Raw genomic sequence first — 21,574 nt, 5'->3', positions numbered from 1 at the left:
TGTGGGTTCAGGCTTTCATTTCGATGGTCACTTTCCTGCGCTCCTTCTCCCATGCCTCCAGGTGTCACTTTGTTCGCTCCGTGGTGTGTTATGGATTGCTACCGTTGAAACCAAGTAGTGTTGGGGGTGATTCTGCTGTCAGTCTTGTTGAGGCTGTCGTCGGGCATGAGAACAGTATACAATGACGATCCTCATCTTCTCCTGTCTTGCGGCGAGTGCATTTTGCTGTATCCATCTGTAACAGTTCTTCGATACCTTTCTTTGTTAGTCGTGATCTAGTTTGCGCTTGGAAGAGCAGGCCGCTTCTGCAGTCTCCCCGGTAGAATTTTTCTGGTGCACGTCGGCCCTTGTATGTGCTGTGGAAGTCAAAACTTTTCTTTTTTTCCATTGCTGTCAGCAATCTCTCTTCTTCGACTTGGTGCATTGCTTTTCATATAATTTTGATCCACTCTGCCTCATTTTTCACCTTTTGTCTGATGGTTCCCTCGCTGTAGATCTGGTCTATGTGTGAGATTCTCTTCACCCATCTTGTTTTGGTGCGTATATATCGAATATGCTGAAAGATATGTTTTATATAGCTTTTTACGAGGCTGTGAGTGAGTCGCCTGAGGTATCCGATTTTAGATCTCGTAGAGCGAAGGGCATCCTTGTCCAAGGCCAATCTCTTGCTTGATTCGATCTGATTTGTATGGGCTTAGGTAGTATGTACTGTAGATTTCCTTGTAGAGACATTCTACAAATGAAATCAGGCTTTCTGATACGCCCGTTTCTCACATTCTTTAAAATCATTACTTTGTGTAGTATGGCGTCATACACTTTTTCCAGGTCTAACAAGGTTATGTATAGACCCTGTCCGAGTTGTTGGAATACCTCTATGATTTGCTTTAGGATAAAAATGGTGTCCTCTGTTCTTCTTTTCCGCCAGAATCTGTTCTGCACCCCACATAATCGGCTGTTGCTCTCTTCCTGTAGTTTTCCTGCTATAATGCGTGTGAATACCTTGTATAAGTTGCTCTGAAAGGCTATCCAGTTCCAGATCCTCTTGCTCTGTAAGGCTATTGGGCGGTATCAATTTAGATCCCACTTTGGTTTGGTTTGGGTGTGCCAATAGGGCGCGTATGTTGATGGTTCATGCAGCACTTGTCGCATAACTTGTGATCATCTCTTTCATTTTGGTGCTTTCTCATGATTTTCAAATAGTTGCCTTCCAGACCATCACTCTGGGAGGAGGAGGAGGAGGAGGAGGAGGAAGAGGGGGGGAGGCTCTTTCTCGAAGGATGTACATGAAGAAGAGGGGTACGGACATGCCTTGTTCCTGGATAAGGTCGAGGCGAGGCGTGTGGACGATCGAGCAAAGATAAAGCAGTGAAGGCAGTGAAAAGAGCACAGAAGTGTATGAGGGCACGCGTAGTGAACCATCGTGATAATGAGAAGAAGTGTGCCCCAGTGTCACATTTCTTCGCAGCTGAGAGGGTGCCAGGTGACAGTTTGCAGCGATCTACGAGAGTGACGCACCACATCGGTGCATTTCTTTTCAGAGCGCATACCAAAGAGCCATCCCTGAGAACCTGGCAGTAATATATACTATTGATGGTGGTACCACTGGGCAGAAAACCTACATGAACAACGCAAGCCTTGTCCCAGAAAACCGTGACCATGACCTTACCCGCAGACAGGGGGCTTCGGAGCTGCTTGGGAGCTGGCGAGCCCGGATGCTTCCACTGTTTTGATACGCATTTAGACTCACGAGTGAAATGGTGCACCCACGTTTCATCGCACGTGATGATCCGATCAAGGAACGGCTGTCCTTCAGTGTCGAAATGATACCTTAGCTCTTGGGAGATTTCCAGTCTTCTCTGCCGGTCAAACACGGAGAGCTGCCTCGGGACCCAACGGGCACTAACTTTTCGAAACTGGAGGTGTTCATGAACGATCGTGATCAACGTTCCCACAGAAAGGTCCGTCTTTCCAGCCAGTTCAAAAACAACATCTAAAACAAACATCTGTAACCTAAACATCTGCTTACCTTGTACATGTTTAAAAAGTTACTGCATATAGCGAATTTGTGTCAAATGCACAGCACATCTGAAGTATTTTGGTGGAATCACTGAGCCAGTCTGGTGGATTGTTCCTCTAAAACTCTGGGAATACATACATGGAGTACAGGGCAAATTCGAAGTCATGGATGATTCAGGCACTGTTTGACAGTAATGGACAGGGCATGGCACAAATGAGGAGATCTTTAAGGAGCAGGGCAAGTTGCCACTGTGACCACAACCACGTTTACACAAAAAGTCAAGCACTCCCGTGCTTTTCCTTGCCGTCTGCCTGGTATGTGCCATTCGAAGTTCTGCTGTAGCTGGGACACAACGAAACACTGTGTCGCAACACCGGGATGACTTCGACTGGCTCCTACGCCTACGGCATGACTTTCAAGTGATGTGCAAGATTACATTTCTGCACTCTGTGAAGCAGGTGTTTCTGTGGACACTGAATCGTACATTACTCTGGATGATGATGTTGCTACCTCCAGGCAGGACACTATGGATGCAAATTGTTGAAGAGGTGTGACATATTGAAAAACCCTCAAACAGTGAAGTTGATGACAACAGTCGTCAAGACTGATGTCGAAGTTGCTCCATTGACTTCTCTGATCGTGCTCTGAATGTGCCGCTCCAATTTTTCAGGAGCGTGAGGGCTCCGAGGAATACTTGAGGCATATTGGACAGATGTCTTTTGTTACAGTGCAACACCTTGCTCAGCAGAGGCAGCCAAAACTTACAGAATGGCTTAGTTAGACAACAAGCAGTGGCCAAGGCACATTTTAGTGCTTTCAGTGTGTCTGAGGTTGAATCGAATAAATCACTGAATTTATGTTCAAGGTAAACGTTCAATGTATCCTATGAGATATATATTCTGGTTTCGATTTCAAAGTTTTCTGCAAGTTGCTAGTTCATATTCCGTCACTAGGTGCCCCGAAGTGCGCACTAGTTAAATGGCGGTGACCAGAATCGTTCGGTAATCGCATGTGGCCTTCATTTCTGTGCTGTTCCTGCAAGGGTGCATGATATTTTCACCCGACGATTATAGAATATATACTTGAAAGGCTTCCAATTGCCATATGGATAAGATGGGTGATTCCACTTCAGGCAATGTAAAACTCAGGCAAGGTGGTCCGGACTGCAAAACTTCAAAATCCAAAGTCAAATAAAGTTGTTGTTGTGGTCCGGACACCATGAGTGAGCTTTATTGAAAAAATGTATCTTGTAGCCTGATTCAGACTGAGAATGAGACAGCAAGTATCTTTTCTCTAGTCTCTTTAGTTACCGAGGAAAAAAATCCGGAAGAATATGGCAGGTCCCGGGCACTTTCAAGCATAGCGATTTTGGCGTTCAATATCTGTCCAACGAATGCGTTCACGGCTTTGAATTTCTTTCCACGCTCTGTCAGCTATGTTGGCTTCTAGTGCTTCGGTTCGGTTCCACCGGGGATTTTGTTATTTCGCAGCTAAACATACGCAAAGTTGATGGCGACAACGAAAATCGCTCATATTCTTACGGCTATGCGGCACTTGTGTACATGCCAGTGAAACGAGAAAGGCATCTCCATGTAGCGGAGACTGAGCTCTATAATTTGATATCAAATTTAAAAGTCTAGGCGAGGTTAGTGTCACGCATGGAGGCGTCTACAACTCGTGACGTTTGAAAAAAATGAGGTTTTTGAGAGCTCATATCTAAAAAACCCCACCTCGAAAATTCTTCAAACTTCGTAGGCACATGCTTCCGTACATGACGTTTGAGTGCACAGAAAGTTGAAGGTTTTTTCCTTCCACAATAAAAGTTAGAGCGTGCCAAAGTGTCAGTGTTCGACTGTGGTGCGTGTAATGACCATGGAAGCGTTGCGAGAAGTTAACTGGTCGACAGTGACGTTTTCTCGTGACAGCCGCCCGTGCTGTTCGTGATGCTATTTGAGAACCCAAGGAGTCGAACATTCTTCCAGGACGTCGAAAGCAGCATGACGGTTTCAGAAGGACACTATAGAGAAATGTAGATTGAGTGTATGTGTCACTCCTTGCCCAGTACGTGCGTGAAAATTCGATGTTTACATCAGGTACAGATGTGGCCGTATTGCAGCTTCAAAGCTAAATGCTGTGTCTGCCACTAGTGTCCCAGTTCTTTCAATGAGTTTGGTAAAACAAGTCTGCTACACTGCCAAATATGGAGCTATGGGACGTGCTGTGGCATATGGAAGAGCTAATGAAAAGAGTGTCCTTGCAAAATGCAAAGACCTTGTTCTTGCTGGACATGACAATGTGGTGTTTCTAGTGACAAGGACTCTTTATTTCCAAGGAGAAACCCTTTTTGGCAAGTACGTCTGACGTGATGGGGGGTGTTCTTGTGTGTCTTGTTCTGAGAAGAGTGGTGGAAGTCAAGTGCCTGTTTTCTGTTGCAAATGGCAAGCTTGATGAGCTAGCCTATAAGGTGGGTAGTTATGTGTCACTCATTGATGGCCAGCTGTCACTCTATGAAACCTATGCATATTACTACCGGGTACTGTCAGGTGGACCAAGGATGAAATCTCCATGCACGGGGCAACAAATTTCTGGAAACTGCCATGAGGAAGGCAGAAGTGTTCTTTAAATGTGTTGTTCTGCCAGAAATGGTTGCAAGGTGGTTCAGCTGACAAATAAATTAGAGCTGCTGCTGTTTTTCCTTCACACAGGATAAAAAACATTGCATAAAGATAAAAGTCTTAGTTTTACACGTTCTGGTGCGTGCACTGTGCAACATGTTTTAACAGCAGATACCATATGATGACTGTACAAGCTTTATTTGTACCTTGATTTTACAAATGCATGTGCACAAAATTTAATCAACAGCTAAAAAGGTGTGAGCTTCAAAAGAGCGTGCATTTAAAGCTAAAATTGATAAGCTAAGCAGGACTGTGGATGCCTACAAGAAAGAGCTTGAAAAGCTGAAAGAGCAGTGTCATGTAACCTCATTCATGGAGGTTGCATCCGACGCAGAGGCTGGAGATGTCAAGGCAGTCTTGCTGCTAGACCAAGTGAAGAATTACAAGAAGAAGAAGCCAGTGTGGTCAGAAAAGACAGTGCGGCACTGTATTATCCTCCGAAACCTATCGACAAAGACCTATGAGCACATCAGATCCGAAGGATTGTTCAGGCTACAGATGCAGAGGTACACTTCAGAAGTACATTGGCACTATATCGGGCGAAGTTGGATTCTGCTGCCGTTTAGAAGCAGAGCTACAAGCACTTGAGACCCCTCAAGCAAAAGTCTGCGGACTGACTGTCGATGAAATGAGGATCAAGGAGCGCCTAGAGTACCACAAACAACGAGACGCTTTTGTGGGAGACGTGGACATGAGTCCTGACCTGCAACATTTGATTCCTGAGTCAACAAATGGAACATTGACAAATTCACTGCTGGGCTTTCTTTTTTGTGGACTTCACGACCGGTTCAAAATACCTGTCAAAATATGTCGAGAGAAGTCCACCCACTCCCAATCAATGAACTCGTCTTCGCACAGAGATTAGGAGCAAAAATGTTCAGCAAATTGAATACCAACTCGGGTTTTTGGCAGTATGAGCCGACAGAAGAGACTCAAACATTGACAATTTTCATCACAACATTTGGAAGGTACAAGATTAAGTGTCATGATAAGGCAAGCCTGAGCGATGGGCAAGACACGTAAACAAACACAAACACGAAGGCTCAAACCAGCAAAACGGTTTTGGCCGGTTGGTTTTGCTGGTTTGAGCCTTCGTGTTTGTGTTTGCTTACGTGTCTTGCCCATCGCTCAGGCTTGCCTTATCATGGAATTTATCCACCAGTTAGCCTGCATTTACGCCATTTTGTCAAAGATTAAGTGTCTTCTTTTTGGGATTACGTCTGCACCAGAATTTTTCCAGCGAAAAATGTGTCAGCTACTGGGCGACCTAGATGGTGTCGTGTGTAACATGGATGACATTCTGGTCTTCGACTCTACTCACGACGAACACAATAGGCGCCTACGAGAAGCGTTACTCCAGAAGCATGGCCTCACACTCAATGATGAAAAGTGTGAGTTTGGAGTATGCACGGTAAAGTTTCTGACTCACGTGTTAGATGGGATAAGACCTGATGAAAGCAAGGTACTCGCTATTAAAAAGTTCAAGTGCCCTAGGTCTGTACATGAACTGAGGATGTTCCTTGGCATGGTGAACTACTTGGGCAAATTTGTGCCTCATCTTGAACATGTGGCTCATCCTTCGAACATACTTCTTAACTGACATTAGTGTTTCAGCAAAGGTCTAGACGATGTACTGGTTCCACAGCTCTTCCACACCGTGTCTTTGTGTGTTCCACTTGGGAAGTCAGCTGCTTAATTGGATGTCTGTCGTGGTCTGACTCCCAATCTCCTCCTGAGACGGTTGTGTCGCCCGTTGTTCCTGGCACGTCGGCCGGCAGGATGTCAGGGAAGTCTGTAGACTCAACAGCCTGAGCAGCTGTAGTGATAACTTTAAAGCCCACGCTCATACTGGGTGGAAACCAACAAAGGTGTTGTGAGGCGCAATCGGTACCGTCTTATGCCAATGGAGAAAGCTATCATTACAGCTGCTCAGGCTGCTGAGTCTACAGACTTCCCTGACATTTTGCCGGCTGACGTGCCAGGAACAACGGTCGACACAAAAGCCTCAGCAGGAGATTGGGAGTCAGACCACGACAGACATCCAAGTAAGCAACTGACTTCCCAAGTGGAACACACAAAGGCTCAGTGTGGAAGAGTCGTGAAACCAGCACATCGTCTGGACCTTTGATGAAACACTAATGTAAAAGAGATAAGAAGTGTGTTCAAAAAAAAAGTCGAAAGAAAAGTGAGAAAAAAAGAAGGGGGAGATGTGTTGTTAGCACTCTGTGAGATGGGGCTGCATGTATCTTATGTATCTGATTACTAAGGCCACCCGTTTTCCGCGATTCCGCGAATCCGCGAAAATGCGCGGAATTGCGACTTTGCCGCGGAATACAAGAATCCGCGTGGAATCCCGCGGAATTCCGCTTTTTTGCCGTAAATTCGATTTCAGCCGGATCGACTTCCCGCATCCTGCGCCATTTTTTGTCTTAACTTCAGAAAATGAACGCCACAAATGTTCCCGGAATTCAAAACGCGTGCCTGCGCGCGCCTGCGGTGGCAAGGGGCAAGGAGCAACACCGGCGGCGCGCGCGGCACATCGACGAAACTTTACTTTCGTTTCTGCCATCTCGCTCTGTTGTTTTCGAGTGCGAAGTGTGGAAATGTCTAAGCGGTCCCATCTGGGAAACAAAGATGCCAAACAACGGGTACGTGAGTACGGCACGGAGGACTTTTACGAAGACGGCGGTTTACTTTTCTGCCGGCCTTGCGCGAAAACTATTGACCACCAACGCAAGTCTACGATTGACGACCACATCAGAAGCAGCAGCCACCGGAAAAATGTCGGAAAAGCAAAAGTGGACCCAACGGCGTCTGGATCGGGGCTGCAAAAACGGACCAGGCTGCAAACTTTAGAAACCGTTTTAACGGCAAAAGAGGCAAGGGAGGACCTGGTGCTCGAATTCTTGGACATGCTTGTGTCGGCCAACATTCCAATAGAAAAGACTGACCATCCGAAAGTGCGCACGTTCTTGCAGAAGCGGGTTACAAATGGGGGATCAGTCCCTTTAGCCAAAAATCTTCGGAACAGGCTTCCAGAACTTTTCGCTAAACATCAGTCGGCACTAAAAGGCATGTTCAGCGGTGCCACTGTATCGGTCGTCATCGACGAAACGACCGACGATCGAGCGAAATCCGTTGTGAACGTACTGTTCGTTAAGGCGTCATCAACTGGCGACTCTTTGCAACCAGTCCTTGTGGACGTGACGTTCACAAATGAGGTGAACGCCGCAGTAATCGGCCGGATCGTCGTCAAGGCACTCACGACGTACGGTGTTGAGTTCGAAGACGTAACCGCGCTTGTCACCGATAGCGCGTCATATATGAAGAAAGCATTTCGCGAATGCATCCAACCACTGTGCTCCAACGCCGTCCACGTGACGTGTGTCGCGCATGGTGTCAATCTGATCGGCGCGACCATGTACAAATCATTTCCCCTCGTGGACAAGTACGTTGGGGATATGAAGAAGGCTTTTCGACTTTCGAGCGGAAAGCGCGCACTGTTCAAAGCTCATCTGCAAGAATGTGGTGTGGAAAACCCCAGGGCGCCACCAGCCCCTGTGAAAACCAGATGGAATTCATGGATTGAGGCTGTGGAGCTCCACTCTGAGTACTTTGAGCACTACCCCTCTCTTTTGGAAAAAGTACAAGAAAGGTATGGAGATGCTGCTGGAGTAGACAGTTTAGTTTCCATGATGCAAGAAATATATACAGAGCTGAAGTACACCACTCGGTGTATTGCCATTTTTGGCAAAAAGGTGGCCAGCCTGTTGAAGGCTGCAGAAGGTCAGGAAGTGGCTGCACACAAGGTGTACAATGCCTTGTTTGCACTCTGGGGATACCTTAAAGCAGCATCTTTGGAAGATTACGGCGCCCTTATGAGGCAAGAGGGTGTGCAAGATGATGAAGCTGCTTATGTAGGAGAACAAATAAGAAGCGGAATGTGCCAGGCTGCCCGCAAAGCACAAGAGCTCTTGGAAAAAAGTGACACTTGGAAATTTTTCAAGAGTATGAGGGCCCTAGACCCGCTGCAACTAAAGTCGATGTCACATGAACTTTGTGACTATGAGAACATCCCGGGTATAGGAAGAGATGCTGGAAACCTAGCAGCTGAGTGGTTGCTGTATATCAACACTGCAAAAGACTGCAAGTCTTCTGACCGTGACCTGGCCCCATCTGTCTCGAAGCAAGTCGACCCACCGCCACAGCCCTTTGACATCATTGGCTTTTGGGATGGCATGAAAACACTGACGCCGGCACTGGCATCAATTGCAGTCAAGTACCTGTGTGTACCCATAAACTCTGTTGATGCAGAGAGATCATTCAGCAGATATAAGATGATTGTCAGTGATAAACGTCATTCTCTGTCAGATGAGAATACGAAGTACCATCTCATGCTTAGCCACAACAGCTTTTTAATGCTGTAGCTTCTTTCTGTATCTTGGGGGCCCAATAAAGATCTTTCTGTTTGAACTCAACACCGTTGAGCATGTGCCGCAGAAAAACGCAGAATTCACAATCCTCTGCCGCGGAATTCAGGATCTGCCGCAGCAGAAAATGGGTGGCCTTACTGATTACACAAGAGTGTAAACGAATAAAGCACCTCCTGAGCGGGACTACACGGAGTCGCTCGCGTCTTCATTGCCGCAATCCGAAACCATAGGCGAGCCCGCCGCAACACACTATGTGTCGTGTGAGTCATTAATGAATCAGCTTAGGTTGCGGCACCGTTGTCAAGTATCAGGCATGAGATTTGCACTATTCTGCTGGGTACCGGATGGAGAGATCCTCCATGTAGGGCGTTGCATTTGGTGGAGACCGGTAATGTAACTATTTGGCTGAATAAAAAGATTCCAAAAATCCGAGTTGTCCACCTATAATCTTCCCAACTCAACAAACATGACGGAAGTATAGTCCAGACGAAGTACACTCTTGTGAAACAAACTGTGACAACCGCATGATTTTCAAGAATTTGTTGCTACATTATTTAACTCTGCATTATCCACGACGCAGTGTAGCAACTTGAGAGACAATGCGACAATCCACACAACTGTCAAGTACAAAGACACGCCAAGGGATTATGCAACAATAGCTAGCTACAAAAAGGAACATTTTCTTTTTTAAATTGAGGGTTTACGTTTACGTCGCGAGACAACAGAGATCATGAGCGACGCCACAGCGGTCGGTCTGTGGATTGCTTTTGCCCACCCGAAGGCTCTCTAACGTGCGATGAAAGCTCACCACACAGCACCCCGTATTTAACAACTCTCGCGGAAGACGGCGTGTCTAAGCAACTTGTACCCTGCCACCAAGTTGCTGGTGTCCTCGCCCGGGTTCGAACGCGCGATCTCAGGATCAGAAGGCGAACACGCTACCGACTGAGCCACCGAGGCCGGTACAAAAAGGAATAGAAACCTGTGTGCATATTACCTGTTGTCACAAGCTGCACTGCTGGGTACTAAAGTCATATTGCATTAAAACAAGAATTGCATGCTGGCTTACCTTGAGGGTGATCTTATGCTATACTATTTGAATGTCCAGAATGAAGCCCCAGGACCATTGGGCATTTGTAGACTGACCACACTTGCAGGTATGTTACACATTGCAGGAGTTCACATCACACATTCAAATGTCCACTGAACACTGTCACGTTCCACTGTAAGAAACAAATAAAAGAGCTCACCCAGAGCACTTCTGGACCACACAAAAGATAAAATTGCTGTTACATCCCACCCCTCCTGTGATTCCTAAAAATGAAGGAGATATTACCAGGCCACAGACAAGAAGGCCACACATAAACGAGTCCGAATTCTTTATGACAGACATCCTTGCCCAGCTTTGCATTACATCCCCTCGAACATCAATGGTCACAAATAGGGGACAAGAGCATTACATACAGACTTTGTGAAAGAAATTGGACTCTCAGCCAGAAGCAGAGCTGCGATGCAACTGAACTTCAATTACTGCGATTAAATATTAATTGAACTGTATCTAGATACTTTGAAAAATGAGTAACTGTAATCGTAATTTAATAATTCTAACTTGTATTCCAAGGACAATTACTTTCTGCTATAGTTTCATGCTGCTGTGCTCAGGTTCTTCATTTTTCCTGTAAGTAGTGGTCTTCCAAAGGTTAATTTAAAACATGACATACTCAAGCAATGTTTTAAGTGTTTGTGTCAATACATATCATACTCAATCAATTTATTTATCTATGCATACACCTCAAAGGACCTTGTTGAGTAAAAAATAAGCATGGCAATGGAACATTGTACTGTACGAAAGTGAGTAGTCTTAACATACACAGCATATACACACACAGTGCATAATAAGTTACACAATGTAAAATAAGAGAACATGGTACAAATAAGTAAGGTTAGGAACATTCAAGCTAAACCAAACAATATAGCAAGTTCCTGTTTAAATATGGTGTGTTGGTAAGGATGGTTAGCAACTGTGGAAGGGTGTTTCATTCACGGATAGCTAATGGAAAAACAAATCAGAATGCTGAACTGTCCTTTACAGAAGTGGCTGAATTGTGGTCTAGGCGAGGTGAAACGTATGGTGCCAGTATGAGAAAATGAGGTCTTCAGAGCTGATTATGAAAAAATTTATGAATTAGACATAAACAAGATAATTTTCTGCTGAGTTGAAGGTGGGGAAGACCTAAGAACAGTTTGATAGATATGATGCTGGAAGGATAAGCGTAGTTGTTTGAGATGAAAGGAGCAGCACAATTCTGACAAGACTCTAGAAGATTAAAAAGGTAAGAGCGATTACGATACCTTATGCTGTACCTGTATTCAAGTTCTGGACACATCACTGTGGAGTAGCCAGTTGTTTAACGGATGTTCGAGTGCATTTAAGGTTACGGCAGATGATCTCAAGGCTCCAAAGAGCATTATTGACAGAATCAATATGGTTGGACGATGAGAGATCTTGTGCGAAGTTTAACCCAGGATATCTGTACGAGTTAGACATGGAAATAGGAATGTTGTTTAATCTATAGCGCTGAGAGTAAGGCTGTTTGGAACGTGAGAATGAAACATGAGATCATATATAGATGTTAAGGGAGGGTTTTCAACTTGAATACCATGAGGAGATGAAGTCAATCTCATGATGAAGTGAGAGCTTGTCAGAAGAAGAAGAAAACAAACGGTAAACAACGCAGTTGTTGGCGAATTATGTAGACCGGTGTCACGTCAGTTCAGGCAGGGGGGTCCCATCAACCTCCTGGATTTCTGTTTATATTTAGAAGCTCATCGTATACGATAATCAACAGCGGCAAAATGAATAATTTCTACCAAATAGTTTTCGTGCAAAAAAATTGAGAAAATCTGGCCCTGAATTAGAGAGCTTCAGTTTTAAAAGACATTGTATGCCTGCAGACCAGCAGTCTGAGCACCAATTTTGGCATGCAGGTGCTATGGTTTGTGCTATAATTTCTACCAAATAATTTCTACCAAATAGTTTTCGTGCAAAAAAATTGAGAAAATCTGGCCCTGAATTAGAGAGCTTCAGTTTTAAAAGACATTAAAAGAGTTTTAAAAGACATTGTATGCCTACAGACCAGCAGTCTGAGCGCCAATTTTGGCATGCAGGTGCTATGGTTTGCGCTATAAAAAATGGCGAACATGCTTTCTCATGCACTTTTGTCCCAACTTCGATGTGTGATTTCTCTGGCTGTAGATGTCCCTCATTACTATACTTGGTACCAGTTCACTAAGCTTCTAATGCTCTTTCATCTGATATATCTATTGTGCGTATATTCCTCCTATAGGTATTTTCTGAAACAGGCAAATGTTTAGGCATAGTATTTCGAAAAAACAAGGATTTTGCGCGCCCGTTTCTCCAAAAGGCCCTTTTTGATTTCATTTATATTTTGTCAGGACATGGCCGGATGTTAAACCTTTCATCTGACGTACAAATATTCTGCTTCAAAAGGCATACACTGGCGATTAGTGCGTTAGAACACGGCCCTACTCTGCGTGCGTACGTGTCGGATCCCGGCTGGCAGTCTCTGTCGATGTCGTACAAGAAAAGGGGACACCTTTGTGTAATCAAAAGTGGTCGATATATTTACAAGATTGCGAAAGCGGAAGCAGTATTTTACGACAAATGATTTCACTCAGTTCCTGTGAAAATGTCACTTTTCTGCATTTACTGTCCACGGTACGAGCTATGAATGTTTCTCGGCCTCCACTTCCTGATGTGTTGCTTTACCACGTATGCAAACCCTGAATGCCCCTTTGATGCATGAATGGGTATACATTCACCCATTCCTTTGTCTTTTGCATTCGAAGAGAAGCCACGTCCTCAGAGTGTACATGGAGTAAATGGACGCGCTTTAGGCATTTTGGCAGGCACGTTATCGTATCTTGTGACCCTAGAATGACATCTTGCTTGTGTGAACGCAAGTTAGGTGTCGTGGCATGGTGCTTGATTATTTCACCAGTCCTGTCACACACGCTTTTGTCACTTTTGTCATGGCCTGTTCCTCCCGGCCCGGCCATGTCGCGCTCACAGAAATAGATTTGGAGAGCTCATACAGGCTATGCCGATTTTTAAAATGGCTTGCCGTTCCTCCATCTGACACGTAAATCATTAGCTGCAAGAGGAACATTCTCGTCAAGCCACTCTTCAATAGCAATTGAAGCTAACAGTGAGTGTGCTGAATCATGACAGAAGACTTCCCTCAGCACACCAAGACTGTGCGTTTCTGTGCCAGCTGTTACCACACATGTGAATGTGGGAATCTGTTTTTCCCCAGTGGTATTCTTGTATTTCCTATGCACTTGTATTTCCAGATTCAACAAAATAGAAGCGCATTTTGTGCACCTTCGTAGGTGGATTATTCTTCTCCCATGTGGGTTTGCTCTGAACGTCTCTAATGTAATTATGACAAATGCGAGAACCCACCCACGACCTTAGCTCCGAGAAGAAATGTACTGTTGCTGCGACTTGAGCACAGAACACGCGAAAGCCTTCTGCATAACTTGGAAATACTGTAAAATGAAGTAAAACAAGCTTCATAGGAACTTGCGGGAACCCTGGAAAAAGCAACTACTAACTCGATTTTATTTGTACAGTATGCATATCACCGTGTACCCAACTGCAAGAGAGAGGTCTTACCTTCCCTGACCCTTTAGTCGTTGAAATACGGCTTTACGGCAACGTAGGATTTTGTTCAGATGCTTTGTGGGAAATCACGAACTCTCAGGCGTGGATTACGTCCTTAGCAATGCGTAAACAGTTTGCGAACGACTAGCTCAGGTACAGCTGAGGCCAGACGAAAGGCCTTGAAGAGGAAGAAAGAAACAGGCCTTGCCCAAATGAAGGACGCATCAACTGCAGTCCTGCCATCCCGCGGATCTGCCAGCCGTGGTTCGACACGTACGTACTCAGGGTATAGGGCCACGTTTTAGCGCTAGTCGCCAGTGTACGCCTTTTGAAGCAGAATTTTTTTATGTCAAATGAAAAGTCTAACGTTGGGCCATGTCCTGGCAAAATATAAGTCAAAATTAAAAGGTGCCTTTTCAAGAAACGGACGCACAAAATCCTCGTTTCCTTCTAAATGTGCCTTAACATTTGCCTGTTTCAGCAGGTACCTGTAGGAGGTATATGCACCATAGATATATCTGACGAAAGAGCATTGAAAGCTGAGTGAACTGATACCAAGTTTGGTAATTAGGGACATCTACAGCCAAAGAAATCACGTGTCGAATTTGGAAAAAAATGCGCGAGAGAGCATGTTCGCCATTTTTTATAGCACAGAGCGTTGCACCTTCGCGCTAAAATCTGCGCTCAGACTGCAGGCCTGTAGACATTCTCATGCATAAATTTTCACTACAATATCTTTTAAACCGTGCCAAAATGGCAAAACTGAAGCACTCGAATTCGGGGCCAGATTTGCTCAATTTTTTTGCGCAAAAACTATTCAGTAGAAATTATTTATTTTACCGCTGTTGATCATCATATACGATGAGCTTCTAAATATAAAAAGGACAAAAAACCAGGACGTCGATGGGACCTCATTGCCTGAACTGACGTGAAACCGGCCTGTAGATTTTTATCCTCTCTTTTTATCAGTTTGTTCTATCGTGATATGTACACACCACTGTAATGATGAGTGCCACATCTGTGACATTGTTTTTAAATATGTTAAGGAAGACTCAATATCCATCTACTTCAACCAAACATGATCTTGATGAGTAACTCAAGGGGAACTTAACTATATTGGATAAGTAATTGTAATTGAATTACATTCTGCTTTCAGTGACTTTTCCTGTAGCTAAATTACCTTCTGAGTAAAGTACTTCTTCAAAGACGGGATGACAATTGTTCAGACATGAGTCCAAATGATTTTTCATGGGCAGTGTCGAGTGAGCCAGACTGCCGAAGGTGTTCATTCACGCACTTTGAGGTCTGCCTATGTACTGGCTGCCACAACACAACGACAGGGAATACACAACTTCTCTATTGCATGCAACAAACTTTTTGCAAGCCTTTTTGCACTGTGCAGCCCTCACCCTTTGCCACCCCATCCTTGAAAAAGCAGTAGTTGATGATGATGATTGGGAGTTTTGTGGCACAGCGACAACTAGGATCATAATGCGCCAAAACTCTGGAAAAGCAGTAGTCAAGTGCAGTCATCGCACAAGCCGCAGAAAGGAGATTATCAAGGCAACCTTCACTGAGCACACGGACAACCGTGTGAGCATAAAATCTGTGAACCTGTTTCCATCAGAAGTGGCCTTTGTGGTGAAGGAGTGGCAGTCTAGACTGGACATCAGTGTCATTTGTCTTCATTGCTAGTACATGCTATCCTCAGCCTGTCCATGTTGTCTTGCCATTTTTCACCATGTCACCGTATTTTCACGCGTATTAACCGCGGCTTATGCGCGATTTTTTTTTTTTTCGCGGACGCTCTGCGGCTTATTCACAGGTGCGGCTTATCTGATGGCTATTTTTCCCTGGTATTTTCCCCATACCCCGGATTAAACGTGCCGAAACGAAAGGGCCGACAGTGTCTCATGTTTTTCGGAACAGGACCGCCCTGCCAGTGCACGAACAATACCGAACAGGGGCGGGTCTACATTCGAGTGGACTGACCTTCCAAATACGTTCCCCCACACAGCTTTAACAAAAGGGGTGACAGTGATTAATGTCTCCTGGAACACCACTAACTCGTCAATCCACAAAAAACACGCAACAAGGGCACAATCCGATCTTCGTAGAACACTGGAACTGACCTCCTTTGTTATACATCATGCCGATACTGGAATGTGGACCACAGGGTTTATGGTCTTCCCTACAGTCTCCTTTGTCGGCAGATCCACAGGAAGGGTTCAATACACCTGACATCGGGATAAAACGTGGTCAGCTATGCGTGGACATGGCAGTTATAGGTAAGGCATGGCTCCATTGCGGAGGCACAGCTACGACAGCGGCTTCAAACTAAAAGTCGTCGACGTCGCGGACCAGTACGGGAACAGGGCAGCTGGCAGGGAGTACGGCGTCGACGAGCGTTGAGAGTCTCTATTGATTTTATTTGTGCATCACTGGTTTAGCGCACAAAGCGGTCGCGTCGTATTACCCGCGGCTTATCTGCGAGTGCAGCTTATCTGCAAAAACATTTTCAAAATGTATAGAAAAACGAGTCCTGCGGCTTATCTGCGGTGCGGCTAATACGCCTGAAAATACGGTACTTAACCAACACACTCTAAATCTTCCCACACAGATCTGACCAGGTGACAGAGAGGTAATCCTCCTGCATTATCCAGTAATGCAGCAGCATATAGGAAGGTCACAGCCCTACCAGCATTGAATTATTGCCTCTCAACAACCCATTCAATGGCAGTGGAAGACGAGCCACTATGTAAAATATTGCTGTCTCCCAATCAAAGTGTCTCATGAGGCAGCAATAATGGGCTACGGTGAAGTATTTTTTGCCTCTCAATTTCACGTATATTAATATAATCAGCCTAAGGTGCAAGGAAGCTATGTTAACAATAGCCCAAGAAGAGTTATGTTGCTGTCAGTGCATTTCAGCATTGCCAACGTGCATTCATAGTGCGGTTTCATTAGTTTCGATTTAAAAAATTCACTTTCCTAGCCAAGTATCACAGAAGTAGGTCATTTTCTATAGTCCTATTCTACCACATAACTCTGCAATACTCAGTGACATCGAAAGAGAGCAAGGTGAGAAGTCATAGATGTTGGGCATTGTTACGGTGTTCGAGAGAATGACGACGAGGACACTGAGAATGAGAGTTTGAGGTGAGCTGAGAAGAATGTGAGATGTACAGCATCAAGTAGATATTGGCCCGAGCTCGTAGCAGCTACATTAAACTACACACTAGTCTCCTCATCAAATATCTTTATGAGACGCTGGAAGGAAAAGCTCTGTGCAGCCTGCCAAGCCCCTAGCTCCCTTTTACATACCATGAACACAAGGTCGATATACTGACATATCAGTGCTATGTATAATCCCGTGGACAGTACACTACGTGGCACCATTTTAACACAGATGGGCTATGTCAACCAGAAAAATATTGAATATGATTACTCCTGAAGTCCTAGGGTTTAACCTGATTCCTCCCCGAATTTGCAGCCCGAATTGAAGCTTGCCTCTTTAGGGTGAAACCTGATTTTTACCTGGCAAAATCAGACGAAAAAACTAAGACGAAAGACGAAAACAAAATCAGACACTAGGAATCTTGTCCTGAACCTGAACCTGTGCACAAAAGGACACAAAAGACTACACTGCTGGAGCCTTCTAATCTGCAGTAAAAAGAGCGTGAAACTTTGCGCTTCATTTTCTCAAACCAACTTTTCACTCTACCTGCCCCACTTGTGAAACTGATATCTCCGTAACGACTCGGTCTATATTGGTGCACTCTGTTTTCTTACAATCACTGAACATTTCTAGGGGTAGTGACATTCTTATTTTTTCAGGTAAATCAATTTACAATTTATACTATCGTCATACGTTTGTATGCTAGATGTGTCAGTTGCGACCGCATGCAAAATGCAAACCAAAAATTGTCAACGTGGAAATTGAAAAAACTAAGAATGTCACAACCTCATTTGGGAATACACTCTAAGACTATTCGTCTTCTATCATATTTTTCAAACTCTGCAGGCCTTTCACAAAATGCAAAGATTTTGTAATTTGTAAAAATTTGTAAAAAAAAAAAGTTTTAGAGATATCATAATATTTTTTCTGGTAAATTCATTTTGAGGGCATTATCAACGATGGTGCAAATTTTCATCATAATCTATTAAGAAACAAAAAAGTTTGTGTTGATCCCCACGTCCCCCCTTAAAGGAGCATTAAAGTGGTATCTAACATGGCCAAAAACTGCTGCCATCTTTTAAAGCAGTACATGAAAAGCATTCTCACAAAATATTTTTGTCCAAAGTTGTTTCACCGCGGCACAATTAATTTTCAAAATCGCCCACCCACTCTCTCAAATCACCCACTCTAGTGTGACATTTGTGGTAGAAAGTCCCCTCATTCGTTGGTAGGAAAAACCGTCTGCTACGAACATTGCGAGCTGTTTCTTGTTGACTGTTGTTCTTTATATGATTTATCTCACGTTTTCTAAAAAAAAAAAAACATATACGCAGCCTGACAAAATAAGATTGCGATCGCGAGAGTAATACAGTCGAGCCCGTTCATAACGATATTGACGGGAACGCGAAATCTGATCGTTATATCAGAGTATCGTTAGAAAACGAGCTTTCGAGAAATTGCCGCTCGGGTTCGCGCAAACGAAGTAGATCGCCACAAGTAGAATGCCGCTGAACATGCGCGTTTGTTGGGAGCACAGAAGCATTTTATCTAGCTGACTCAGCTGTGCGTCGAAAGCTTTTGATAACATAACTGCCAATATCATGTGAGGCGCCGCACCTTTTGCGATTGACGACCTCATTCACTGCTCATCATCCAATGCCGTAGTCATCATCATTCTCACGATTGGGACTGTGAGGTCCAGCAGAAGGTGCTTCCGCCACGGGCAATCCGTCGACGCGTGTTTGGGTGGTGACACGCAACTGTCTGCCAATACAAGTTTTCGAAGCTGCAGCACTTCACAACGCGGTTTTGCACCAGTACGAAACCCCTAGAGCGCATGTAACTTAGGGTCGAGCCACGCGTCTTTCCTCGCGCGTCTCGGAACCACGGACGCCATCGTAGCAAGCACGCAGCAAACGAAGAGAAAAAGCTTGAAGACGAGAGTATGGACGAGAGAACGACGTGGAAAGGGAGCAACCTCCTCTACTTCTCGCGAGCTCCTTCCGCCCTTTCGAAGTCGCGTGCCATGCAACGCACGCATCTAATCCACGGCAGTCATGCGTGGATAAACGCACTGCGTTCGCACTTTAGCGGGCACAGAGGCGAAGGCTCTTGAAAATGCCAATGTACTGTAATTTGTTTTCAGTGAAATGGTGCAATCTTGCTATCTAATTTTCACGCGTTTTACAGGCTGCCGGGAGAATTCCGATCGCTATATGCGAGCAAGCGCTTTGTTTTGTTTACATGTAGTTCAATGGGAGAGCTGACGGGAACCAACAATTCGATCGCAATATCGGAGTTATCGTTCTATCAAAGATCGTAATAAACGGGCTTGACTGTATATCCGTGGCATCTCCACGGTCTCAGAATTCACAGTAGCAGAAAGCAAGTGATGACAGCTCTATTGTGGCGCCACCTGCTAGCCACTGAACCAACCGTGCGGCGAAAACGGTCAGAGAGGCTGCACACTGTCGGAATGCACTGGGGTATCGCTGTACAACACACAGATCGGGCTGTACCACTCTTTCTTCCTGTGGTGTCTGCGGTTCCAAAAAATCGTGGTCGTGGCGTTGACAGCCTTCAAATCCTCCGTTTCAGACATCACACAGACGGAGAACATGGCGTCTCCGAAGCGGTAGCAGACCGGCCTGCGTGGTGTTGCTCACCTCGATCATGTGACCAATGAGGAGCATCCCTACCACTCACGTCACATAGTGATGTGCATGGCGGCACTCATCACGTGTCAATCGTGAAGGCGAAGGAGGGTGTTTCGCACACGGGAGGTTCAGGGGGCTATTGCAAGCGTCCCAATTTCACTACGGTTGCACTAATTGTGGGAAAACTGTTTTCGGCCGCCTAACATTCCATACCGACCAAAAATAGAAACAATGTTGTGTGCCTCTAGACCGCTACTTTAAAATATTTAGCCTCAACCGGGTTCTACAAGCAGCATGCTTGATTGGGCTACAGTGATCGTAAAAGCTGGGGTGGTGGTTGATCGCACAACTGGTCATCAATTGCAGAAGTCAGCTGGACAACTACAGTAAACCCTCGTTAACTCGAACTCGCTTATCTCGAAATATCGGTTATGTCGAATATTTTTTGCGTCCCGATCCATGTCCCAATGCTTCCTATATATTTGGGCCCTTTTAAGTCGAAGCTTTTTTTTGCCCGAGTACGGATATCTCGAAATCCCATCACCGGTAGGTCTGCGTACCTACAGCTGATAACGTGCATTCTTTGGTCCCCCAGGCTAGGTCAAGGTCAAAGCCTTTCAGTCCTAGTGACTCACGCCTCACGCGCCGCTAGCTGTGGCAGGCAGACAGCACTCCCCTTTCCACCCGTCACTCCTCCTCCTCCGCATTCGTCCGAGCACGTCTTCGTTTTGTTCTTTGCGGCGCCATGATGGCTGAACAACGCGCATGAAAGTCCCTGACTTTGGAGCGGAAGGTGGCACTTATCAAAGGCCTGGTAGCAAGTTCATCAAGCCAGTAGCATGAACTGTTTCATTCATGTGGGTTTCTGGTCTTCCATCGCCGTACCGGAGCCAGCAGACCACATCAGTGGCTGTGATGAATTGTGCAACGACGTGATGCGCCTCGCATGTTTTGGGTAGTGTGACTTAGGACTTCAACATCGAGGACTATGCGCTTTACGACGGCGATGTTCCAGTAGCGGTGAACTGAGTGATACAGAAATCGTCGAGAGTGCCTGCGGTAGTGACGTGCCGGGAGCGTCTCGTGCGTTGCATTGAAGTGCTTGAAGATGCTTTCTTGTTCACAGACGCAAATGCCAAGCAGATTGCTATTACGGAGTTATTCAGTCTCAGATGATGTTAAAAAATAAATGGCTTCGAAATTGTTTACGAGCCCTATTACTGTAGGAACGCTTTTTTTTTTTTACGTTTCATAACATAGCGCATTGTGGTAACATCGTGGCAACGTACTTTTCGCTGTTCACTTAACTCGAAACCCCGCTTATCTCGAAATTTTTTCCGGTTTTTACGACGAGTTATCGGGGGTTTACTGTAAATGGTTTCAGTGAAGAAAGATACACAGCAAGAACAACTTTGTGAGACCACTCCCAGTTCTGATAATTGATAATTCGTGTCTTTACGTCGTGAGACAACTATGATAACAAGCGACACCACATTGGTCGGTCTGCGGAACTTTTGCTCACCTGAGGGTTCTTCGTGTGTACCCTGCCACCAAGTTGCAGGCGTCCTGGACGTTGGTTCGAACCTGCTACCTTGGTATCGGTGGAAGTACACGCTACCAACTGATCCACCGAGGCAAGTCACCCAGTTTTGTCGCAGCACGAAGAGAATGGATACCTGGAGGGAGAGGTGCAAGATTCAGACAGAATGCTGAGGTTGAGGATTCAGGAGAAACAATTAGAGACAGGCTAAATCGAGATAGACGGGCTAATATAAACGTGACAAGATCCCAGGGTTCAAAGTGCTGCTTAGAACTGTGCTAACTTGTGTCATCACCATCGCAAAGAAGGCAAAGATTTCCAAACTGTTTCAATTACTCCTCTCTCAGCCCAGTATCCACGACGTGTCAATGTTGGGGAAAACTAAAC

At 45.2% G+C, this 21,574-nt stretch overlaps 1 protein-coding gene across 1 annotated transcript; it reads left to right on the top strand.

The window, feature by feature from the left end:
• The first annotated feature begins 6,964 nt into the window (after positions 1-6,964).
• LOC135371749 (uncharacterized) lies at positions 6,965-9,251 on the top strand. Its single transcript, XM_064605719.1, has one exon. The coding sequence runs from the start codon at positions 6,996-6,998 to the stop codon at positions 9,117-9,119; it is 2,124 nt and encodes a 707-aa protein (XP_064461789.1). The 5' UTR covers positions 6,965-6,995; the 3' UTR covers positions 9,120-9,251.
• Positions 9,252-21,574: the final 12,323 nt, after the last annotated feature.

The sequence above is a fragment of the Ornithodoros turicata genome, unplaced genomic scaffold (assembly GCF_037126465.1).
Source record: "Ornithodoros turicata isolate Travis unplaced genomic scaffold, ASM3712646v1 Chromosome12, whole genome shotgun sequence".
NCBI classification, from domain to species: domain Eukaryota; kingdom Metazoa; phylum Arthropoda; class Arachnida; order Ixodida; family Argasidae; genus Ornithodoros; species Ornithodoros turicata.
This window is presented reverse-complemented; position numbering and strand designations above follow the sequence as displayed.